At 47.3% G+C, this 21,735-nt stretch overlaps 1 protein-coding gene across 1 annotated transcript; it reads right to left on the reverse strand.

The window, feature by feature from the left end:
* Positions 1-326: 326 nt before the first annotated feature.
* nau (myogenic-determination protein nautilus) lies at positions 327-20,512 on the reverse strand. Its single transcript, XM_014351932.2, has 6 exons — positions 20,084-20,512; positions 19,664-19,848; positions 18,995-19,295; positions 18,728-18,919; positions 14,657-14,735; positions 327-980 (listed from the first exon to the last, which is right to left on the reverse strand). Exons 1-6 carry the CDS (start codon positions 20,258-20,260, stop codon positions 835-837), a joined length of 1,080 nt encoding a protein of 359 aa, XP_014207418.2. The 5' UTR covers positions 20,261-20,512; the 3' UTR covers positions 327-834.
* Positions 20,513-21,735: the final 1,223 nt, after the last annotated feature.

Below are 21,735 nucleotides of genomic sequence, written 5' to 3' on the forward strand. Positions count from 1 at the left end.
ACCTCGCGAGAGCGTGTGATGAATGTCGATGGCGAGTGTCGCGATGCTCTCGTTTGTTCCGTCACGTTTGCACGCACGTTTTGGGGATTGTGCAATACCGATGGTTCGCTGAGCCATTTTCCCCTGGGATGCTGGGGTGTTTGGGGTTAAAACAAAGTCAACACTTGTGGGGTAAATTTTGTACTTTGAAATTTTTATTTAATACTTTCCATCTAATTATATGATATTATTGTTTAACCTATTGTGTACATTCTAAGTGGTTGCATAACCAAATCTTACTTATGTACTAGCGATAAAAAATACTTTCAATATGAATTTGTCGAGAAACACGCTCGTAAGGCACATTATACTTTTTTTTTTTTTTTTTCATTTTCAAAACTAACTCTTGATTCAGTTTGTCTAACGTTAATTTGAAAATCACCTATTCAAACATACATTTACAGTATTTAGAAAATACGATAGTATATAACATATCTGCATAGATACTTGTACATACAGCTAATGATTCGCTCGATACTCGTCATGAAATTTTTTTAGGCACTACTGCTTTGTACTTAAAGACAAGCAAATGTGTTATTAAAAAAAATTTTTAGGTACGAAACTTGTATACTCGAGAAAACAATTTTTTGGTATAAAAAAATTTGCAACATTTGCACACTTTTTGCCCCAGTAATCGACGCATCAGTCGTGTCTCCCGTGCAAAATTATAGTCTTTTTTTTAATTATTATTATTATTTTAGAATCTCGTTCTTTTTTGGTGTCAATCGTATATTATTATTATTACAATATGGCAACGTGTTAACGTTTTTTGGTACAAAAATAGGAAAATAGCCTTCAATGTTGGACGGAATAGTGATTTCTGTTCGCCGGCGTCGTCGTCGCGGCCGTTGTCTCGCTGATGCTCTGAACTATCAAATTGAGACAATCCAAACTGCTACTCGAGTTCTGATCGGCCGGCGACTCCACGCTCTGATCGTATCCTGAAACAAAACGCAGTCCATCAAAATAATAATAATTTTTTTAGTTCAAAAACGGTGTTTGCAGAGCGAAATTGTGATTAAATATTTTTTTTCAACCATAGGGATCTCGCTACTGCTACTCCATAATTTAACTAAAAATTTGTCGACTGTAAACTTGTAAGACATATACGTATATATGGTAAGAAATCTATATAATTACATATCGTAATGACTTTTTCGATTAAACTAATGAAAAGAAAAAAAAAATTCTGCGCCAATTTTACCCATCACTGCGCGTCCCACGGGAAAATCGTGCAATTAGTCAAGCTTCATCTACCTTCGCGCGTTCGACAATCGTTCCAGGAATCAGCGATAATTTCCCTTTTTCTGCTCCACCGCCCCTACCGTAACCCGCCAAGCATCATCCAACACTGTATGTATGTACCTCGAAGAGTGGATGCCATGTATTTCAATACACACAAGGGTGCGAATGAAAAATCGCCCCTAAATTCTACCGCGATCGCATGCATATATGTACCTATATCCCAAAAGTAAAAAAAAATTGCGAGTCCGGCGCGGCAAAACTCTCTGGAGAGCCCTAGTTTGTGATTTACGACCGCACACCCACCCACTGGTAAATCCCGGCAACGAGAGAGATTAGGGATTTGCGTTTGATTTCACCCGATGAGCGATAAAACGCGTACACGCACACCCGTCCGTGGATAGAAAATCGGCCTGTGCGAGTGGAGCGATCTTTCAATACGCAGGTCTCTTGCCGATTTTTTAAGCCGATCGTCCACAGAAACGATCATTTGCAAGATCAAGTGGGTCGAAAAGTTAACACCCCGCGTCCGCGGCTCGATAGATCAAGAGTATGGGTGTATAGGGCCCAGGAACCGCGTCGTCGAGCGCGTCCATTACAATAAAAGTAAAAAAGCCCGCGGGCCGAGAGAAGAAGAAGAAGACACAAGGGGGTATGGTGTATGGGAGCAGACGGTGGTGGGACATCTAATCGGCTCGATAAATCGTCCGTCCCGGTCGTCGCAACATATCACGCGGAGCCTGAGAGCGGCGAAAATAACTGGTCAACCAAGTATAGGTACCCACTTTGGGTACACGGAGTTGAACAAGGGCTGCGGCGAGAGAAACGTAGCCGCCGAGAGCGCAGGCACGTATCGGGGAAAGAGATATATTTATAAATGAAAGCGCCCGAGAGTGCGCGATGAGGAAGATGGAGAGCCGAGACACACACGTCGATGATCCCGAGGCTCTTACGTCCCCTCTCTTCTTCTTCTTCTTCTTCTTCCTCTTGGTTGCGCTCGAGTGCACAAAAAAAAGGGCCCTGTAAACACGAGGGAGATCCACACACAGTTTCCGAGAAGCCTCGACGCGGACGTGCTTAAAAATGATTTCCTGCAGCTATAAGCTCCGCCCTACGATGAAATCCGTCGCGTGTTTTGGATACACCGTGTATATAAGTATAAGCGATGTCCTTACCCCCCGCCATCCCCTTGGATCGGTGACTTTGGGTAAACAGTGGATTAAAAGTCAAAGCAGATATGGATAGAGCTTCTCGGAAGCTTTGACGAAAATTTATGTGCAATCAAGAATTGTGCGTGTGTGCAGCTATAGCAGGGATGCCACTAGGGGGTGGAGCTTCAATCGTATGTGAACCGTACCAAAAACTGTAAATTGCTGGCGTTCGAGGGTATTTTTTTCCAAGTGCGAAACAGTAATTTTGATATTTCTCACTATCTGCGTGCTGTACGTGTGCCCATGGTGGTTTTATCGCGCCTCGGAATAGACCCGACGGGGGCCCGATGCATTGTCCCCCGGCTGCAATGATGTCACGAGTCGTTAAATTAGAATGTCCGTAAGTATGCGTTTGCGCGTCGGATCGTGGACATAAAGCCGGACAAGAGACAGCGGTTGAGGGTAAAAAAAAAAAAAAAAAAAAAAAAAGAAAAGCTCGACAGAGCGCGTCGGACGCAAACGTGGCGCCGCTCGTACCATCGCTCAAAACGGCCGACGCTCCACTGGCGTTGCCCATCAGTTATTGTAACGTTTTAGCCTAAGAGAGTCGAAATAAGCAAAAAAAAAAAAAAAAAAAAAAAAAAAAAACACATACACGCCGCGCGTGACGTCACTTGTGACAGATAGGCGAGGAACAAGCGAGGAATAAAATGAAAAAACACCGCACAAGAGAAACCCCGAGAGTTACGTGTGGCATGTGTGTAGGTATATACACACACTCGGCTGTCGGGGGGCGCGTTACAAATCGCGAGCGATCCCGTCCGTCGCGCGTTAGTCTCGGCCGCGCCGCTATGTACGTTCGCGCGCATCTATAACTCAGTGCTCCGATTTTCGCATGTATATGCGCATAATTAGTGGTACACGAAAATAAAACTGGACCCATATGTACCTGCAATGTGCCAAATGGGATACACTTTACACCCCCCCCCCCTCTTGGAAAAATCGAGGATTCGATCTGCTCGCAAAAATACTGTATAAATACACGTGCAGGGGAGGAAAGACAAAAGGCCTTGATTTAATTGTCAAGTAGGCTTGGCTGACGCGTAACAAGTTAATAACGCACAAAGGCTATTAATTAAGCCCCCTCCCCCCTAGGGCGTGGGGAGGGGTACCGCGAAAACGCAATTTGTTCCGCTAATTTCCGTGAAGGCCGTCTCGTCTGGTGTACGTGATGCACCAGCTTGGGGCTCGTCGGCGGAGACTCGAGATAGAGTTTTCGGAAATTTCCGAGTGACAAACTGCGGATTTGCCTATTAAGCGAGTAGGTATATTACGATGTGTCCCTCGTCTTTTCCCACGCAGGTGTATATTTATATATATGTATAGTCAAGTTTCGGGTTGACGTGGAGCGACCGAAACAGACTCTATTCGACTACACTCGAGCCGAAAGTTTTGCAGGCTTTCCAAGGGACGGAGAGCCACTACTCCTGTGATATAGTAAATATGTATCCACGGGGGGGGGGGGGCTTTCGAACAAAGGGGCACTTGGTAGACGCTGAAAAAGTCGCTTAAATCAAGAAAACCCACTTGTACACACCAACAGAGGAAAGTGCGTACACGAAAATAAACTCTCTCTAAGTGAGTCTCTCTCGGATAAAACTCCACGTCGGCGAGATGCATAAATCATTCCCGGTCGGAGTAGAGAGAGAGAGACGAAACACGCCGCTGTTTTTTTACACCCCCCCGTTCCCCCCATTTTATGCCCGTATATACAAATTCAACGTAATTTCTGCTCGTTAATCGGGCTAATGATAAAAGTGTACACGAGTTGGGAGCTGCTTACCTGTATCGAATGGGCATAGGAGGCGAGTGGCGTAAGTCAAAAGCGCGAGTCCCGAGGAAGCGTTCCCTATACGCTCTTTGGAAGCAGTCCCGGGGGCCACCGGTGGTTGGGGATGGCTACATAGGTATACGAGAAAAAGGCCGCGAGGCGGATTGATTTTCTCTCGGGGCTCATCTCCGTGGGTGCCGGTGAAAGCCCGAATGGAGAGAGAGACAGCCCTAAATTCCCGTATTTTCCGGGCAGCGCGTTAAATATGCACGTCTTGGTTAGACGAGTGCCTTTCAGCGAGACTCGTCGCTGCGGCCCCGCTCCGATGCTTGAAGCGGAGAGGAGAAAAACCAAGGGGGTAGAGGCTGGGCTGGTGTTGATACGTGTGCACTGGAGATGGGATTTTTCTTTTCCGCCTTTCGGGGAAACGGGGTTGCGGGGCCGGCCCGTGTTATCTTTTTGCAATTTAGATTAGGCTTGTTGACGGCTATCTCTTGTCCGCGTTGCTGATGGCGCCCCTGGGACTAAGTGTAATAGTCGAGCGTCCGAGTTTTAGTTGGAGAATCACATGCTTTGGTTTTTTTTTTTTTTTTTTTTTTTTCTTTTATAATACAAATCACGTAAATGTCAATCAAAAGTAAAAGTGAATTAAATTTGTATTTCCATTGAACAAGTCTGTATCAAGCAGCTACGGAAAATCGTTTCCTTGGAATACTTAACATCGATTGTTTTAACGTCTCTTTTAAAAATTTTTTTTTTCCAAGATCTCGTGTATTACATACATTTGGTTCTATGTAAGATTTTATGGAAACTCTATAAACACTTGGGATGGAAAGTAAAGTAATTTGTTTTTTTGTTCAAAATAGTATTAACACACTGAATTTCGGATTTTTCAAACGTAAGTATATAATTTTTGTACGAGGCCTTTCATAAAAACTTTATAAATGTACTTCTACGCGGGTAATTACATAAAATTGTTTTCCGGCAGACATGGCGTTTTATCATTTTCTGAGTTTACTGTAATTGGAGTAAGGGAAAAAAAAAGAGTCGTATCTTGACACAGTGACTGAAAAGGTTTCTCCTTGCGCAATACGATCAAAAAGAAAATGATAAAAAATTGAGGGAAAAAGATTACATCCGACGGTGGATTCGCTGGCAAAAAAAGAGAATCTTGTAACGAAAAGGGGAGCCATTTAGGTATACCTACTCGTCGAAACTGGAGCTGATCTTGGTTAATTTAAAGTAAGAACAGCGGTATAGACTAACAAAATGAAATGTTTAAAAAGGCCAAGCTCCGTGTAATGCATTTCGTATGTTGTCACCAGAATAGTTGGTTGCAAGATCTTCGGGGAGGGGAAAGTAAAAAAGAAAAAAAAAAAAAAAAGAAAAAAACGAAAAAAAAACGAATCGAAATTAAAGAAAATGCTTGCAAGTAAAAAGCATCAAAGTACCAATGGGCGGACTCGTTGTGTACAGGTTTCAGTGCTTCAAAGAGCAAAGTCCGAGGTGTCGGTCGAACCGCGCGGCAAAGAAAACACACGTCCCGCGAAGAGGCAGCGTATCAGCATCGCCGGTGGCTTTCCCTCCTCAAAGTCACAGCGCCCCTTGGAATCGGCGAGAGTGCCGGAGCTCCGGTACACGCTACATTAGCATGACGCATTGCCTCCACGCCCGAGAGCCGTGAATCGAAGTGCGGATACGTATGCCGCGCGCCCGCCTCGGCCAAAATACACAAGCGTGTGTTTGTGTGCGCGTCGGGTAAACTTTGATCATAATAAATCCTCCGGCGGGGCGATTAAGGTTAATTAAAGCCGATTCGAGCGCCTTGCCTGTCCGAGGAGCGCGCACAAAGGGGCACGGAGGGCGGGGCGTGATGTCAATTTTCTCTGCGTGGAATTTCGGGTGCCCCTGCACAGTCGTGTTTTATTTACCCGGCGTTTCCTAGTTTTGCCATCGACGGAGTTGAATGGGGCTTTCAGTTTGTTGGGAGTTGAATTTTCTTTTTTTCGAGATTTATGTGGCTACGCTGCTTCCATTGAAATCCATTGAATCGAGCGCTGTGAGGGGCACTTCTGGGTTTGCGCTTTCAAAATTAATCGGTTTTTATTTTTACAGAGTACAGGTACATGAATTTTTTGGAAAAATCTAATGCTTTGACCTGCAATGTTTGTGTATGTATTATCAGGGTGGTTTGTGATTTTTTGAATATCAATTTATACAAAAAAAATTGATTTTCTCCAAATCTTCGTATCCTCTAATAACACTTTTATACGACAGATGAATACAAATGACGACAGTGCATCTTATACATTAAACCTTATAAAGTATGAAAAACAAAAAATGTATCAATAAGCTATTTTCAAGCTGAATATAAAATTATTAAAGTTTTACCTCGTGAAATTTCGAGGAAGGGAAAAAATATCGAACCACCCCGACGGGCGCTTCCGCACGGAGTTAATTTCATTACTCTACTTTTTAAACTTTATTAAAAGCCTCACTTGGGCCGTACCGCCGCAGCAAGTCCGTTCCAATACGCTATAGCTGGTAATTTCCATCGCATCATTAAAATAATACACTTTTCCGGAGGGTAAAAAAGGTTACGATAAATAATCATCATGGGAGCTCTTCCGTATAAAACATCTTTGCGCGAAAGAGACATCGATCAACTCGTTACTCCGGTGTATGGTGTGTATGGCGAGTAGGAGCCTCTCGATTCCCACCGACTCATCGGTCGGCCGAGATTAATCATACCAGCGGCCAAAGCGCGAGATCCCCGGAAGAAAAATGACGAACCCAGCTCTCGTCCCGCAATTAATTATACTCGGCCCTTTTGGTCCAAAGGCCGCGACGAATCTTCGCCATCGCGATATGGGAAACCCGTGTGCACAGCTCGGCCAAGGCAAACGGATTAATTTCCGTTTTTTCGCGCTTCAGGTTGTCGCTTGGAAGGGGGATGAAAATAAAAGTAAAAAATTAAGTTCCCCCCCCACTACCCTAATCACGCTCACCAAGCACGTAATTAAGTTTCCAGCGGGGAGGGGACGTCAAAAGCACTTTTTTCCCCTGCCGCGAAAACGAAAGTTGGTCCCAAGCGACCCGCAGGTGCTTCACAGTACAAAAGCGCGCGTGTACGCAAAATAAAGCTACGTACACACTCTGACGATGCAAAAAGCTCCCTAAACTTCGACCCCCCGGAAGGGAGCACTCGGGTGAAATTCCAGGGCGTCCGTGGCGTAACGTGCTCGCCAAAAGTTTCGAGCGCATTCCCGACCACCAGCAACGCGGACCATCGGGGGACACGAGAAAGGGAGGCGAGGAGATCGGCACCAGCGGGCTCTGCCAATATCTGGTCGCGCTTAGCGCTTCAGGTATTCATTAACGCTAATTAATACGCGCGCGCTCGGCTATTTATACATATAGGTGCTCGTGGCCGTCGTCGTTGTTGTCAGCGCGCATTGGTCTTTGCGCCAAAACAAAACGACGCGGCCGCCATCGGTGGAGAGAACAGCCGTGTTCTACACGCCGGAATCGTAAAAGCTCGGTAGGGGGGGGGGTGATTTATTAATAGACAGGAGGGAGGGCGCGTGTCGGCTCCGCTGCGACCGTGGTGCGTGATGTATCAGCGGATTTCGGGATAGGGAGCGCAGTTGATGCCCTCGCGAGTGCGAGCCGCGTTTTTCGCGGAAACGCTGATTTGGATTTGTGTCCGGCTGTCGGCGCGCACGCGGCTTACACGCGCATTAGAGGCGAGCTGTCTCTGTGAATGGAGACACGGGCTTTAAAGGAGCTACACGATTTGAGGGGGGCGAGGAACGGAACTTTTAACTGCGAGCCGTGCTTCTTGTGCTCAGGGATGATGATTTTGTTACTTCCCGTCATTGTGACAAGTACAGCCAATATTATACACTCGGGTTAAAACTTTTTGCCAAAGTGTAAGGTCGAGATGTGAAATTGACCCCACGATTATGTTTCCCCATCTGCTCGGTGCCAAACAACCCCCCACCCAATTAAATAACTGTACATCCCGGTCGTGGCGAGACAAAAAAAAGTATACATATTCGACGCAGGCGAATCAAAGCGTGCACAGCGAGTGTTACACGCTAATTAGGAGACACAAGGATTCCGCACTTGGTGAGAGAGCACGCGAGTGCGGAAAGCAGAGACCGGATGATCTCCATTGGGCCGCCCGTGATCGGCCGTGACGACTAATTTGTAGAATTGAGTGGCGCACTCGACTTAATTAGCACTTGGGAGGGGGTGAAGCCACTCTTTTGTGCCTCTGACGCACACACAAACGCGACGAGGGAGGAAGAAAAAAGAAAAAATCCTTCAAAGCGTTGCTCTTTAAAAAGGCACACGTGCGCGAGCGGGAATGGGTGGATTTTATGCAAAATCACGCCAAGCGCTAAACGCGGGAATTTATGGGGTCGACCCAGTTTCGTTTTGTTAAATGATAATAATAATTCAGATTTTCCCCCTCCGCGGTGCTTTTCTCTCCCTATATACCCGCGGAAAATGATGTACATCCTAATTAATTCATTGATTTATTAATTTGTACGCGTACACGCACGTCGCTTGCAGTCGCGCCGTTTTTCATCATCATGTACTGCTGTTGTACCATTGATGAATAATTTTACACTAATTATGCCACGCAACGCTAACGCCCTGCACCCGCAAACAAAGACAGTCAGAAAAAAGTAGCCCCAAGTGATGATATTTTTAAGAGCCAGCGGTAACAACATTTTCTCCCAACGAAATCAGTTACACGTGAACGCTATTTCCACGCGCTCCCTTGTCATCGTCGCTTCAGCGTCGGCAACTGCCGGCCCTTCGACGTCAATTGCAAGGCGTCCCCGCACGAAATCTCTCACGCGCTGGAAAACGTGTCCGAACGCGAGACTCAGGAAAGAAAAAAGAGAAAAAAAAAAACAGTCCCCCGCAAAATTACCTAAACTTTGTGTATCTGACGAGTGGAGTTGAAAACAATCCGGCAGCTGCGTATTTCGGGACGAGAGGCGGTACGTTCCCCCGCGCATGTATGGTCATTTTTCGGCTCCCATCGATCCTGCACCGGTTTTCTCAACCTCGAGCTAGCGAAGTATACGTGTACTCTTTCTCCGTCCAAAAATTGTACGTTTGCGAAGCTGTCCAACCAACAGAGACACTTTTCCCACAAATCATATGTTTCCCGTAACGAGGAGAGCTTCTTCCATCGGCAGCCACTCCGCGCTTCATCACCGGCAATGATCTCCATATTCATTGGCGCGTCAACTTTTACCGCGGGGGTATTAATTTTTTTTTTTTTGTTATATTATAGTGCTCTACGTCCGGCTCCTTTAATAAGGGCACTACTATCTATGGGCACTTAGCACTTTGGAGAAGGAAGGGAAGAGGGATAGGAGGCCTCCCATTACAAGAGGGGGGTAGGGGGAAATAGGCAATTATGCTGCGAGAAGGTCGCCTAAACCCTCCTCGAGAAGCATTGCGTGATGAAAAAGCACATGTGAAAAATCACAGAGGTAAGTACTTGCCCGAAAAGTCGTACTGGACGGGAATCGAACCACGGTCTCTCCCGCGTGCCAATCCAAGACCTAGCCGACTGAGCCACCGCGCGCTCAGTGGGGGTATAAATATTCCGTGACAATCGCAAGAGCGCTCGGGTGTTCAGTACGGAAATCCATAAACAGCCAGCAACGATTCGTCTTCGCGTGTACTTATATATCTCCCTTAAAAAGTAGACGAGCCGGGACTAACAACGAGTACGTGGAAATCACGGCAAAGGTAATTAACGTCAAATCATATTATGTGTGTGTAATCGTACAAGTTGGGGACGCGTTATATAACATCCGCGAAAGGATTATACATGTATATAGTGCGTGGAGCGATAGCAGCTTCGTGTAAGTGGTTCAACAGCGTCGTGGTTTTGTCATGCGCCCCAACATACCCTCGACTGGCCCGATTCCGCGCAAACTTCTTGCAAAGTGAATGCCACGTACCTATTCGTACGCGTTAGCGCGAGCATGCAAGTTTCTTGCCTCGATGGTTCTTTGGCGCACAATTAATTGGGAAGAAACTTCTTGCGAATGGGCAATTAAAGTGGGACGGGGGGGATGTACATCCGTTATTATGTAATACGGAGCTCCGGGGTCTCGAGACTGTAAAGGTACATTAGACGCTTTTTTGATCGAGCAGCTCCCAATCCTCCGGAGCAAAGATTACAACTGTCGCAAGTCAGGGTTGACGTCTCGAAATTTCACCCCCGGAAGGCCGAGGGTGCGCGTTAAAAAATATGTTATACGGTAGTGCAGTTCAAAGAGGGGGAGGAGGGCGAATTACGGTACTCTTTGTTAAGCGGCAATGAGGTAGGTATCGGTGAAGGAGAACACGATTGAAATAACCATGGGGGTCTTACGTTGCGCTCGTGCATGATTCACCGAGCGAAATGAGTGTGCGCGAGAGAAGCAGCATCCTTTCGCGCGGTGCGGCTGTATATTCGCCGAGAGGCGCGATCGATTTCCCCCCCACCCCTGGGGCTCGAGGATGACCCCGCCCGAACAAAACCGGAGCGCCGCCGCGAGGGAAAACTCGGCTGATACACCCCACCCCACTATCTTGCCCTCCTCGTTGCACTTGTGAACGCCGCGCCGATGGTATATATACCCACGTACCCATATGTGCGCTTGTTTGTCGACACGGAGGACAGAGGGAAAATTGCGCGTACGGCCGTGTGTGTATTTATGGTCCGGAGGTGACATTTCAGAGATTGCGCAGGACGATTCGATTACCATACGGGGGTTAGGGGGCTATCCGTCGAAAGTGCGCTTCGGAGATTTTTTTAATCGGGGGTACTCCCTTGGATCGGAGCGTCAGTGGGAAAATTAATTTTTTTTTTTTTTCCAAGCTTATCTTCCACTCTTTCTAGCTACCGATTCACGTGGCGACCCAATTTCGGTATTTTCAATCAGCATCATTTTATTTGCAATCGCCGCGTAATATCACGTGAACCACCGGCGTAAGGCCCTCATTTCGAGTATATTTTTACCAAATTGAGCGGAAGATCTTTATAGAGCAGAGCAGGTGAAGTTTTATGTTAAAAAAAAAAAAAAAAAAAAAAAAAACAGGAAAAGTAGAGATGAAGCAGGACCACACGGCACTCCGTTCCGGGCGACGAGGAGCTCGGGCGCGGACGTTTTATCTGGGTCATCGGGTCGACCGGTGCGAGGTATATATTCTTTTGCGGTTTGATTGTTTCGCGGCTCCGCTCGGTTTTTCTTTCATTACAGGATTACAAAAATAGGTATTGGCGCTACCCCCCCGCGCTCTTTCGTGCAAAACCAAGTTTCGATGGGCCTCGATTCGATGTGTGCATAGGTACGGCTCACGGGCCGTTACAATTCGTGATTAACGGCCAGAGGGACGAGGGGGCTGCTTGTAAATCAGGGCTCCGGTCGAGTGTGAACGGCCGGACGATTTGATTCGTGAAATCGTATTACTCGCGTTTTGATGATTACCCTTTACGTCACTACTGCTGTTACTCGCATGAATTGTTTATCCACATATATTTTATGATTTCAATGGAGCATGTATAATGCGCCGCTCTGTTAAACACGCGCTTGTACGTGTACAAAGTTGGATGGTCGTAAAAGTCGTGATATAAATTCGTATACGCGTGCTCGAGAATGATATAAAACGAGGGTGTGCCAAAGAACAAAAAAAGCTGGGAAAAGTTCGCGAGTTGACGTATACGTATATATGCGTCCTCTACAGTTGGGGGGAAAGAGGAGTTTAAAAGGAGAAAACAATGTCGGGTGGAGAAAAAGTCTCCCGGCATCGAAAACAACATTTCGAGAATTAGGTGATGGCTGCGTCACAATCTCTTCTTGTGAATAACCACGTCGTAGGGTACAACTGTCACGGGATCGTTTTGTTATTTTATGCGATAAAAAAAAGTTGGTGTACTATCTTTCAAGCTTGAAAACTTGAAAAAGTGCGGGTGGTCCAACCAAGTGACGTTATTGGCCAAAAAATCTACGTAATACAAGGGTGGAATTTATCCATATTAATTTTTACACTCCTGATTAGTCCTATACACCCAGAGTGAGGCATGATTGGCACGGTACCTATATTATTTTTTAAAGAAAGTTGTGGTGGCAGTCGTGCCCCATCCTCCCATCATATAAGCGCACTTATGAGAAAACGAAAGAGAAGCTCGAGGCGCGCGCCGTGTGTGGGCTATGTATAGAAAGAGGAGTATGGGTTAGTTACACGAGGTGGACGAGTGGATGAGTAATATATAAAGCCGAGAGGGGGGCACTCTCATACGTATGCATGCGGCCAAAGAAGAGCGAGAATTCGTGCCACGCGTCGCTCGAGCTTGACAAAGCTCATTAATACCGATCTTCCTAATGTGTCCCGCATCGCTCTCGCGCGCCCATCTATATACACCTACACGTAGCGGTCACATTACCTACCGGCAAGCCGGGATTACGGGACTTGTGGGCTCCACGGGAATCTCTAATCCGCGTGTATACGTACGGTCTCACCCCCATCCTCCGAAGCATCGGGAATATAAGCTATTTTTGTGGAAAAAGTTGCTATACTCGGCCCGAGTGGGATTTCACGGGGATTTGTGCCCACGTACGCTGAGAGCATCGCTTCGATCACGAGTGAAATGATTTGGATTAGTATACATACACACATGCATACGTATCATGGCGACAGACGAGAGAGAGAGTGCGGGGTTTTTCTTCACGATCTACGTGAGTTATCCGACCAAATCGGGGTTTCCTTCATTTGAGATTCATTGGGTTGCCAGAGGCTTGTTGTTTCAACATGCAATATCGAGATTCCATCACAAATACCAGTTTCTTTTTTTTGGTAGGATCTCCTGTTTATCTTTTGCGTGCCCTCGTTTCCCGTTATCCCGTGTATGGAGACGAGTATGAAAAATGGACTACAGGAAGGTAAAAACCGAAAAGATGTTGGCGAAAAGAAGGGAGCGAACGAAAGAAAAAAAAATGGGGGGGGGAAAGCACTCTCTGTTTCACTTTGGTTTTTTGTCAGCCCAAGGTATCTCTCCATGGGGTGGGGGGGGTTTTTCGTCGGCAGCGCTGGGCTGACGTTTACAAGGATTTATAACCGAGCTCGTTAATCGGCGTTACAGGCGAGGTCGTTTAGCCGCTGAAAGCTCCGTCGCGGACGAGCGCATAATATGAGCTTACGCGCGTGGAAGCACCGGAGGGTGGGGGGGGGGCAAGTTTGACTGACGCGAAGGGGGACCGGAGATGGAGAAACTCGAGTGTATACGTGCCACTGCGAAGCAGGTTTTTTTTTTTAGCAAAGATTTTTCGAGTATGGTAAAGTTGAGCTCTTTTAGTTTTACATGTAATAATAAAATAAGTCCACAAAGTTATTTGTCCCTTTGGTGTCCGACGCGACCATAAAAACCTCGGGGGCGTTGGGATGGACTGTTTTTCATAACCCACAAAATTAAAATAAAAACACGGAAACGAGGGAGGAGGTGGCAGTGGAGAGTAGGTGCGGAATGGGTCAATTGAGTGACGAAGCCAGGAAGTGACCCAGAAAAGACTTTTTTTTTTTTTTTTTCCTTGCGCGCTAAGTTGTATTGGCAACGACTCGGTCGAGCTAATGGAGTTGCCCCGCAACTCTCTTTCGATAACTCCTTTCCCTCGCGCACATTTCCTCTTTGCTTTTGAAATTTTCAAAACTGCCCCATACCCCGTGGTCTTACGGATACGGATGAGGCCACTTTGCAGAAAGATTTATCCGCGCCGTGGTGAAAAATAAGCTCGTGGAGGAGATCGGGAAGAGGCGCTTTTATGCCCCAGCCGTCGATGAAATATGCGGTGGGCTCGATCTCCGCACGAAGGAGACTCGAGGTATAGGTACTGTGCGGAGGGGAAAATCGATATCGCTCCGGGCGGTGGCCAATAATATTTCGAAAATTCACAAACTCCGTTTGACCGGCACAACTTTCGGATCAGTTTGATAACGTCCGAACAACAACAACTACATCGGCTCGGAAGCTATGAATTTTCTGACTACCTCCCGAGGCATAAATAATGGACGTGCGGTCATTTTTACTTTGATACTATACGCGGTAATGCTTGGACACTGTGAAAATATACAGTTAAACTATGGTAAACGAAATACGAGTGAAAATATTGTGGTGTCTCGCTTGACGTCGCGGCGTAGCTTCACATTAAAAGTTACCCCAGTTTTTTTCTCCGTGTACATAAAAGGAAGATGAAAAAAAAAAAAAAAAAAAAGAAAAATCCAATAAGGCCTTTGCAACATCTCCTTTCCTCACAGAAATATGAAAAATTAGATAAGGTACTCAAGAAAAATGAAATTCCGGTTTGTATATACTCACCACCGATAGGTTGAAACCTCGCCAGTGGGTCAGAGAATTGCCGTAGCCTTTCCGTCACGTACTGCGGGGAACCGGCACTCTGTAACATATTACACATAAATCGCGTATATTTGTACACGTGTACAGGGAGTGAAATTCATTTAGATTGCGATAAGGCGTGCTTGGCATTGCAATTGTTGGAGATGGTGAAAAGTCATTTGTTTCAATCATACTTTTACCTTTGCGCACGAGTTGGGATATTATTTTTACTTTTAGAGCCATCTCGTGTGCGAGCAAAGCCCAGATAAACAGTTCAAACATGACTTTTTACCTTTGTTTCGTCCTGAAACGCATAGAATTGAAAAAAGAGTTTCAAATTTTAATTTACGTATTTCCTTTGTGAGTTAATTTAGCCCAACGCCTCTTGTACGAGAGGAAAAAAGCTCAATAAATGAGTTTAATTCGAGGTTTTGTTGCATTCATTGGTAGAGGTGTGCATGAAATGTCTATTGGTTCTTTATTTCAAAGCAGTCGAATTTTCGATAAATACCGATTTATGTGTGAAAACAAGGCTTATATTTTAGCTGATCTCTTGACCGTAAAGCATTAAAACACGACTCACTTTGCTCTCCCTAAACCTGTAAGGTAAGTAAGGTATCTTTCTGTCCACCAATAAAATCGGTACTAATGAAAATGTATAAAAAATCGATTTAAATGAAAATTCCGATCGAAAGCCCAACTATTACGCTCAGCATATAATACTCAACCCCGATAATAGCCAAATACGCCAGAAAACGACTCGAGCAGTAGTCGACCGCGATTATTCCAATCGGTCGACCTCGATATCAGCTTTACAGACCAAAAGCACGAATGCGAGTGAAAAATCGAGATCGCACTGGTATATATACATAGCGTGTAAGTCATAATATGCCACACCGCGGCACGTATATATAGGTAATGCGCGGCGGTATACCTGCAGTATATCCCTATATACACGTAATCACCTAAAATTTATGCTATCGATTACACTTTGTTGAAGAAAGAAAGGAAGTGCACGGTATACGAGTGACACGCGATACGAACCTTATTACCCCGGGATTTGTAACGCGGTGTTTGACGGTCAAAGGTCAAGAATTCGGGTCACTGCCTCTGCTTTTCATGATGATGTGCTCAGCCGCGCGCATCACCAACATCATCATACAACACAAATGCAGTAGTGCACTTTATGCACGTGTTGGATTGTACACACCTACATAATTATGTAAGTATATGCTACAAGAGTGCCTGCACCAACAAGTACACGCGGAGGCGCTCGTCAGCTCATTACGTATCCCAAAGCGTTGCCGCCGTCTCTCGAGCTGCGCGCTGATTTTAACGGCGTTTTGTGTGCGTTTGCAGGGCAAGTAAGTTGCTGTCGCTCGTTAAGCACAGACGTCGAATCTCGGAGGAGTCGTCGCTTTGGACGTTTTTAGCAATTACAACGCGAGAAAAGACCAACTCGAATATAATTGCACATCGGTGTGGGATGCTTTTTTCTCGGGATACGACATCCCAACAACTGTAGTTTTAATCTGCGTAGGCTTGGAACTCGCGAAATTCCCCGTGGACGCGGAAAGTTAAAAATCCAACCATTCAACCGCGCGAGCAATCAGCGTTATAGAGATGCACCAGACTATTAATCCGAATGGCATCGCGTGAATGTAACATTAGCCCCAATCAAGCCCCGATCGTCCAGCTCGACGTTTACCGATGAGTAAATAGAGGCCGCGCGACCGCACTGCTGATGTACACGTTGTGCTATTCTATATGATATGTATATATACATACACCAAGGGAACTCTATTCTCGTCGAAACTCTGATGTACATTGTGTTGGGGGGGACGCGTAATAATACCCCCTTCCGCTTCTCTTTGCCTTATACATTTCCCTTCTACCATGATATATCTCTCACTCTGGCAAAACCCGAGCGGATTGTCTCGATGCGCACACACTCTTGTAAGTGTAACAGCTGCACATTAATTTATACATCAAGTGCAGGTATGTATACCCGAATGCAATTGCCGCGGGAGTAGGCACTTGGAAAATGGTCACGGTGTACGAATGTAGGCGTGGGTTGCCTCTTTTTCGCTTTGCAAGTATAATAAGTATAATATGTACACCTCGCACTCACCGATGTGCCGCCTCCTCCTCTTGTACATACAGCTCTCGTATACGACCATCGCGGGACTCCTTGTATCATCCCTCCTTCCTCCCCCCGCCTTCGCACACTCGACTCGTTTATTGCATTTGCATATGCTTATTGCCCTGCCTTTATATTGTTATTGTTACTTCGGCTGGTGACAGTGTACTTTTGCAGCTTCATTAATTGCCCTATGTCCTTACGTGATGATGCTATACACTGCTCTTGGCTTCCAGCAATTGCTAACATCAAGTTGCCCTACATCGTTTTATCGAGGGGACAAAGAAACAAACTAGTTTTTTTACTGGTACAAATGTCTTGGAATACAAGAGAACCGAAAACTTTCCCTTATTGGAGATTATTACACTATCCTTGTTCTCCGTTCGGCTGATGATATATGGGTCAAGTGCATACATACACATAATTAAATGTATTCGTCTGATAGGGACGTTTTCGATTTATTATTTCCTTATCGATTCGAGGCTTCGTAATTGAGTACCTCTGAGCCACGGACCCGGAGCGAATTAATCCCTCGACAGGCTGTCTTTGGGGAGATTATAATCAGTTAGAAAAAAAAAAATAGGTCCAACAGCAAGGCCTAAGACACTACTATATAGTCGCCTCTATTCTCGAACCAACGCCGCGTAACGACGTGTTTTGATTGTGAAAGAATGAGAAGGGCTACATCGTTTCCGTATGCAGTGCGCACACAATGACAACATATAGCTACCCAAAGTGGGGGAAGGCTCGTGACCTTGCCTCCGCGTGAAAACGAAGCGAGAAAAATAAAAGCGCGGTAGAGGGGCGAAAATGAGTATAGCCAAGCAGGAAAGAAAAAGAGCCGGGACGGAGCACGTGTCTAGCACGTGCGCTGCATCATTTTCGCGCAACGAGGAAGCGGCTGGAGGAGGGGGGGGGGTTAGAATCGAGACAAGAGGCATCAGCGGAGCTCGGAAAGAGGGTGCTAAGTGGCTACCGTTTGACTGCTAAACAGTTTACGAGTTATTATTTTTTTTTTTTTATTCAACCCCCCACGGGCGAATTGCATCTCCGATTGAAGCGTACCGTAAAAAAAAAAAACAATTGCTTTTCTGCCGAATCCCTTAGCACGGAACGTCATTTGTTCCGAGCCCGCGAGAAAATATTACCCTCCCAAACTCATGGTCATAAAACGCACCGGAAATCGAGGGGGTAAAGTGCTCGGAGGTATATACCGTAAAACTAAAAAAAAATGAGGGGGATGGGGTGTGTAGGCCGGCAGGTGACGTATTGTCGATTTCCTCCGAACGTGGGGCACAAAGGACCTGCAGCCAGGACGGACGCGCGAAAATAGGTCAAACATGCGTGTTCAAACGGATGAGAGGTACACGTACCAAATACACCGAGCCAAAGGAGGGAGGTATAAAACTTTCGACCCGCTCGTGCGGAATTTAATCATGGAATATCGTTGTATGTGTGTATGTATACGTATATGAATAACCCTTGTTCGTTCGATGTTCGACGCGATAGGTGGTAAAGCACATGTGTGTCCGGGGATACACGTATATATATATATACCATGAAGCGGACGAACGAGGAATTATTGAAACGAGAGCCGTAAAGTTATACCCCCCACCGATGTATAGAGGCGTTTGCGTTTCGATCGATTGGCATACCTGTACGCCCCGCCAAGGAATATTTTTAATTTTCCCCCGAGGGGGTAAGGGGTTATTGATGGCGCTCATTTTTAACGACCGCTCGCCGAGTGGGCGCCAAAGTATAAACTAGGTCGGATTTGCGGATTATTAAACTCGAATTCACGGGGTGGTTTTTGATTTCCCCGAAATCACTAACCCGGATGCAGAGGTACTATGCACGTGACCAACATTAGGAGTGGGGGAAAAAAAATGGATCGCCTCAATGGGGATGCTCACCATGCCGTGGAGGGCGATCCGTTTTTGGGACGAGCCAGTCGAGGCGGAGGCGCCAGGCTCGCAGTTGTCCTGCAACAGTGCCTCGAGACTCTCGATGTAATCGATCGCGTTGCGCAGGATCTCGACCTTCGGAAGCCGCTGGTTCGGGTTGTCGCTCGTCCGCCTCTTCAGCACCTCGAACGCCTCGTTCACCTTCGAGCATTACCAACCAATGAACCTTTTATTTTTATTTTTCCCCCCTCCATCGAGAAGTCGTCGTTCCCCCACCTTGCGCAGCCGGCGTCTCTCCCTGAGGGTGGCGGCTTTCCTCCGGTCGACGGTGACGGTCTTTTTCTTGCAAGCCTTGCACGCCCAGAGGAGACAGGGCCTCTGGCCGCACTCGGCCGTCGAGCCGCTGTCCGGGGCATGGAGGGCCGGGTGGGGCACGTGGCGCTCCTCCGCAGCTCCGGTGCACGGGGACTCGAGGCCGCTGCTCGTCGTCGTCGCCGCCGAGACCACCGAGTCGCCGTCGTCGTCCTCCTCTCCATCCTCCTCGTCCGTGTCAGTCTGGTAATGCGGCTGACGCGCCCTACGGACAAAGCCGATTAATTTCGGTCAACGGGAAAATGTACGTATATGGAAGCAGGAGAGGCAGAGAGGGTGTACACGAGTCCAATTGTCTCGTTTCAATGGCCGAGCATTCGGGTCTCGTCCCTTGATCCCTACGGATTACCGATGCATTCGCCCCACCCCCGGATCGCGGTTTGCGGCGGGCACTAGATGGTCGCTCGATGCCGTTTGATCCATTTGTCGGGCGATGGGGGGAAGAACTCGGAAGCTGTCTCCTCTCTTTCTCAAAAGTGTCGAGTTGGCCGAGGACGTCGTTTCGCGTCAAGGTGGACACCCTCTCTGCCTCTGAGTATGGGAGGGTGGGAGGGGGGTGTGAGCGACGCTAACCCAAAGTGATCGGTCCGATAGTGGGCCGCGGCCTCGGGCGCGTTGCCCCTGCCCGGCGAGCCGAGGTAGTCGAGCTCCGGGGCTCGGTGGTGCTGTCCTTCCCGATCGTGATGGCCTATTGGACGGGGCGCTTCCCGGGGTGACTCCTGGTGAGGGTAGTACGGCTGCTGGTAGTGGCGCGGTCGCTGCGACAGATTTTACAAATTCGATTTCGTCGCCTTCGGAATTCGTTATGTACCTACGTGCCACTGTAGCTCTTTGACGGCTGATCGAGTTGGTTTGCCTTTCGGCTTGTAAAATCTGGGTTGATTGGACAGGATGGGTTAGGGAAATCAATGTGAATAAAGTATCAAAGAGCTACCGCGTGGTACCCCAAACGAGTACTTTGTTTTTTCACTCGCTGTATATATAGATACTAACGACCACGTGCTGCTGAGGTAGGTGGTGTTGGTCGTGTTGCCGGGGGATGTTGTTCCCCTGGTACACCGAGACATCCTGGGGCAGGTGGTGGCTGGGGTAAGCGCAAGCAGAGCCACGCTGGCCGAGGCTGTCGTACTGCTGCAGGTAAGTCCCGACCTCCGACATCAGAGTCATCATTTCCGTGCTCGGGACTGCGCCGCTGGTGGTTGTCGCGGTCTCGGCATCAGTCGGGACGTCCCTCTCACCGCATCGGGGGCATCCGCGGTAACGGCACAACAACTGGAAGCTGCACTCAACAACAACAAGAACAAACCAACCAACCAACGGAGCACCACTAAAACTATACAACTGTACCCGATGGGATCGACGGGTCACGATTGCCGGTCACGCGCTCGTCCGACTCTCATCCTCCGAGTTTGAGGTCAGAGTGTCGAGTGAGCCCACATGTGCCCGCGTCTCTCGCCTCGGCTGGCTTGCCTTCTCTCGTTTTCTTTATTAGCCTTTTTATTTATTTTTTTCTTCTTTCGACAAGAGCGAGAGATGGAGATCGTGGTGTGGTAGGGGAGGGGGACGCGGTCCTGCCAAACGCGTGTTATAGGTGGGGTGGGGGGAGACGGAGCGCGTGACAGTGACAGAAATACCGATTCAGAGGCGACCCCTACCAGCTCCGGCCCGCTGGGTAACTCCTCCTCTTTCTTCACGCCTCGGTTCGCTCGTCTCCTCTCTCCGCCTCGTTCTACTCTCTTTTCCCCCTCGCGCCATAATTCTCGATGTTTCACCCCGAGACGAGATAAATCGCGAGCCCGAATTAATTTTGGTATCGCCCCGACGTTATGCAATTGCTTATTTCCATCCATACGTACACGCACGACTCGTCAAGTATTGCTCTCGAGAGCCTATTTTTTTTCTTTTTCTTTTTTTTCTTTTTTTTTTTTTTTCTTTTTTTTTCTTTTACACTTTGTTCGCGCGATTGAGTTACTTTCTATAAATAAAAGTGGATGGCCGCGGAAAGAATTTTAATTGATATGGCGCGAGACTACCGAAAATTTATCTCCCCCCCACCCCCCGCGATTATAAAGCACGACGCGCGCTTGACCACTGGAGCTTTAAATAGCCGATCCGGGCGCGAGTTGATAGATGGCCGCCATGCATCAACCCCCTCCTCCCTCCCCGGTATTTTATCGCATCGCTAATCAAACGGTGCAAATATGACACGGGGGGGGGGAAGCGTCTCAAAGTTCGCTTTGGATAGGAGGGGGGGGAGCATAATAACAGATTCCACATTTGGAAGGTAAAGGAGCCGACTCTTGCGGCGGCATCCGGTAGCAGCTGAATAGTGAAAAACGTCGTCCCGTGTGAAGTGTATCCATTGGATGCGCGGCACGGAAAAACCTCTTACTCCTATCCGCATATCTCTCAAGAGTGCCTCCCCCCTACTGCAGAGCGGCGCGTGCACTCGATCGTGTATACACACTGCACGCGGGGATATCCGATGGAAATCCGAGACTATGGTGTATAAGTACACCCGGGCGGGGGAGTATGTAGGAAAACACGATCGGACACGTCCTCGCCCACTTGAGAGCGATAAAATAATGGCCATGGGGGGAAAGGGAGGGAACGTGCCCCGGGTGTATAGGGCTTGAAAATCAACT

This window comes from Copidosoma floridanum, unplaced genomic scaffold (assembly GCF_036245765.1).
Source record: "Copidosoma floridanum isolate Cflo_tuat_1 unplaced genomic scaffold, Cflo_Japanese_pri ptg000014l, whole genome shotgun sequence".
Taxonomy (NCBI): domain Eukaryota; kingdom Metazoa; phylum Arthropoda; class Insecta; order Hymenoptera; family Encyrtidae; genus Copidosoma; species Copidosoma floridanum.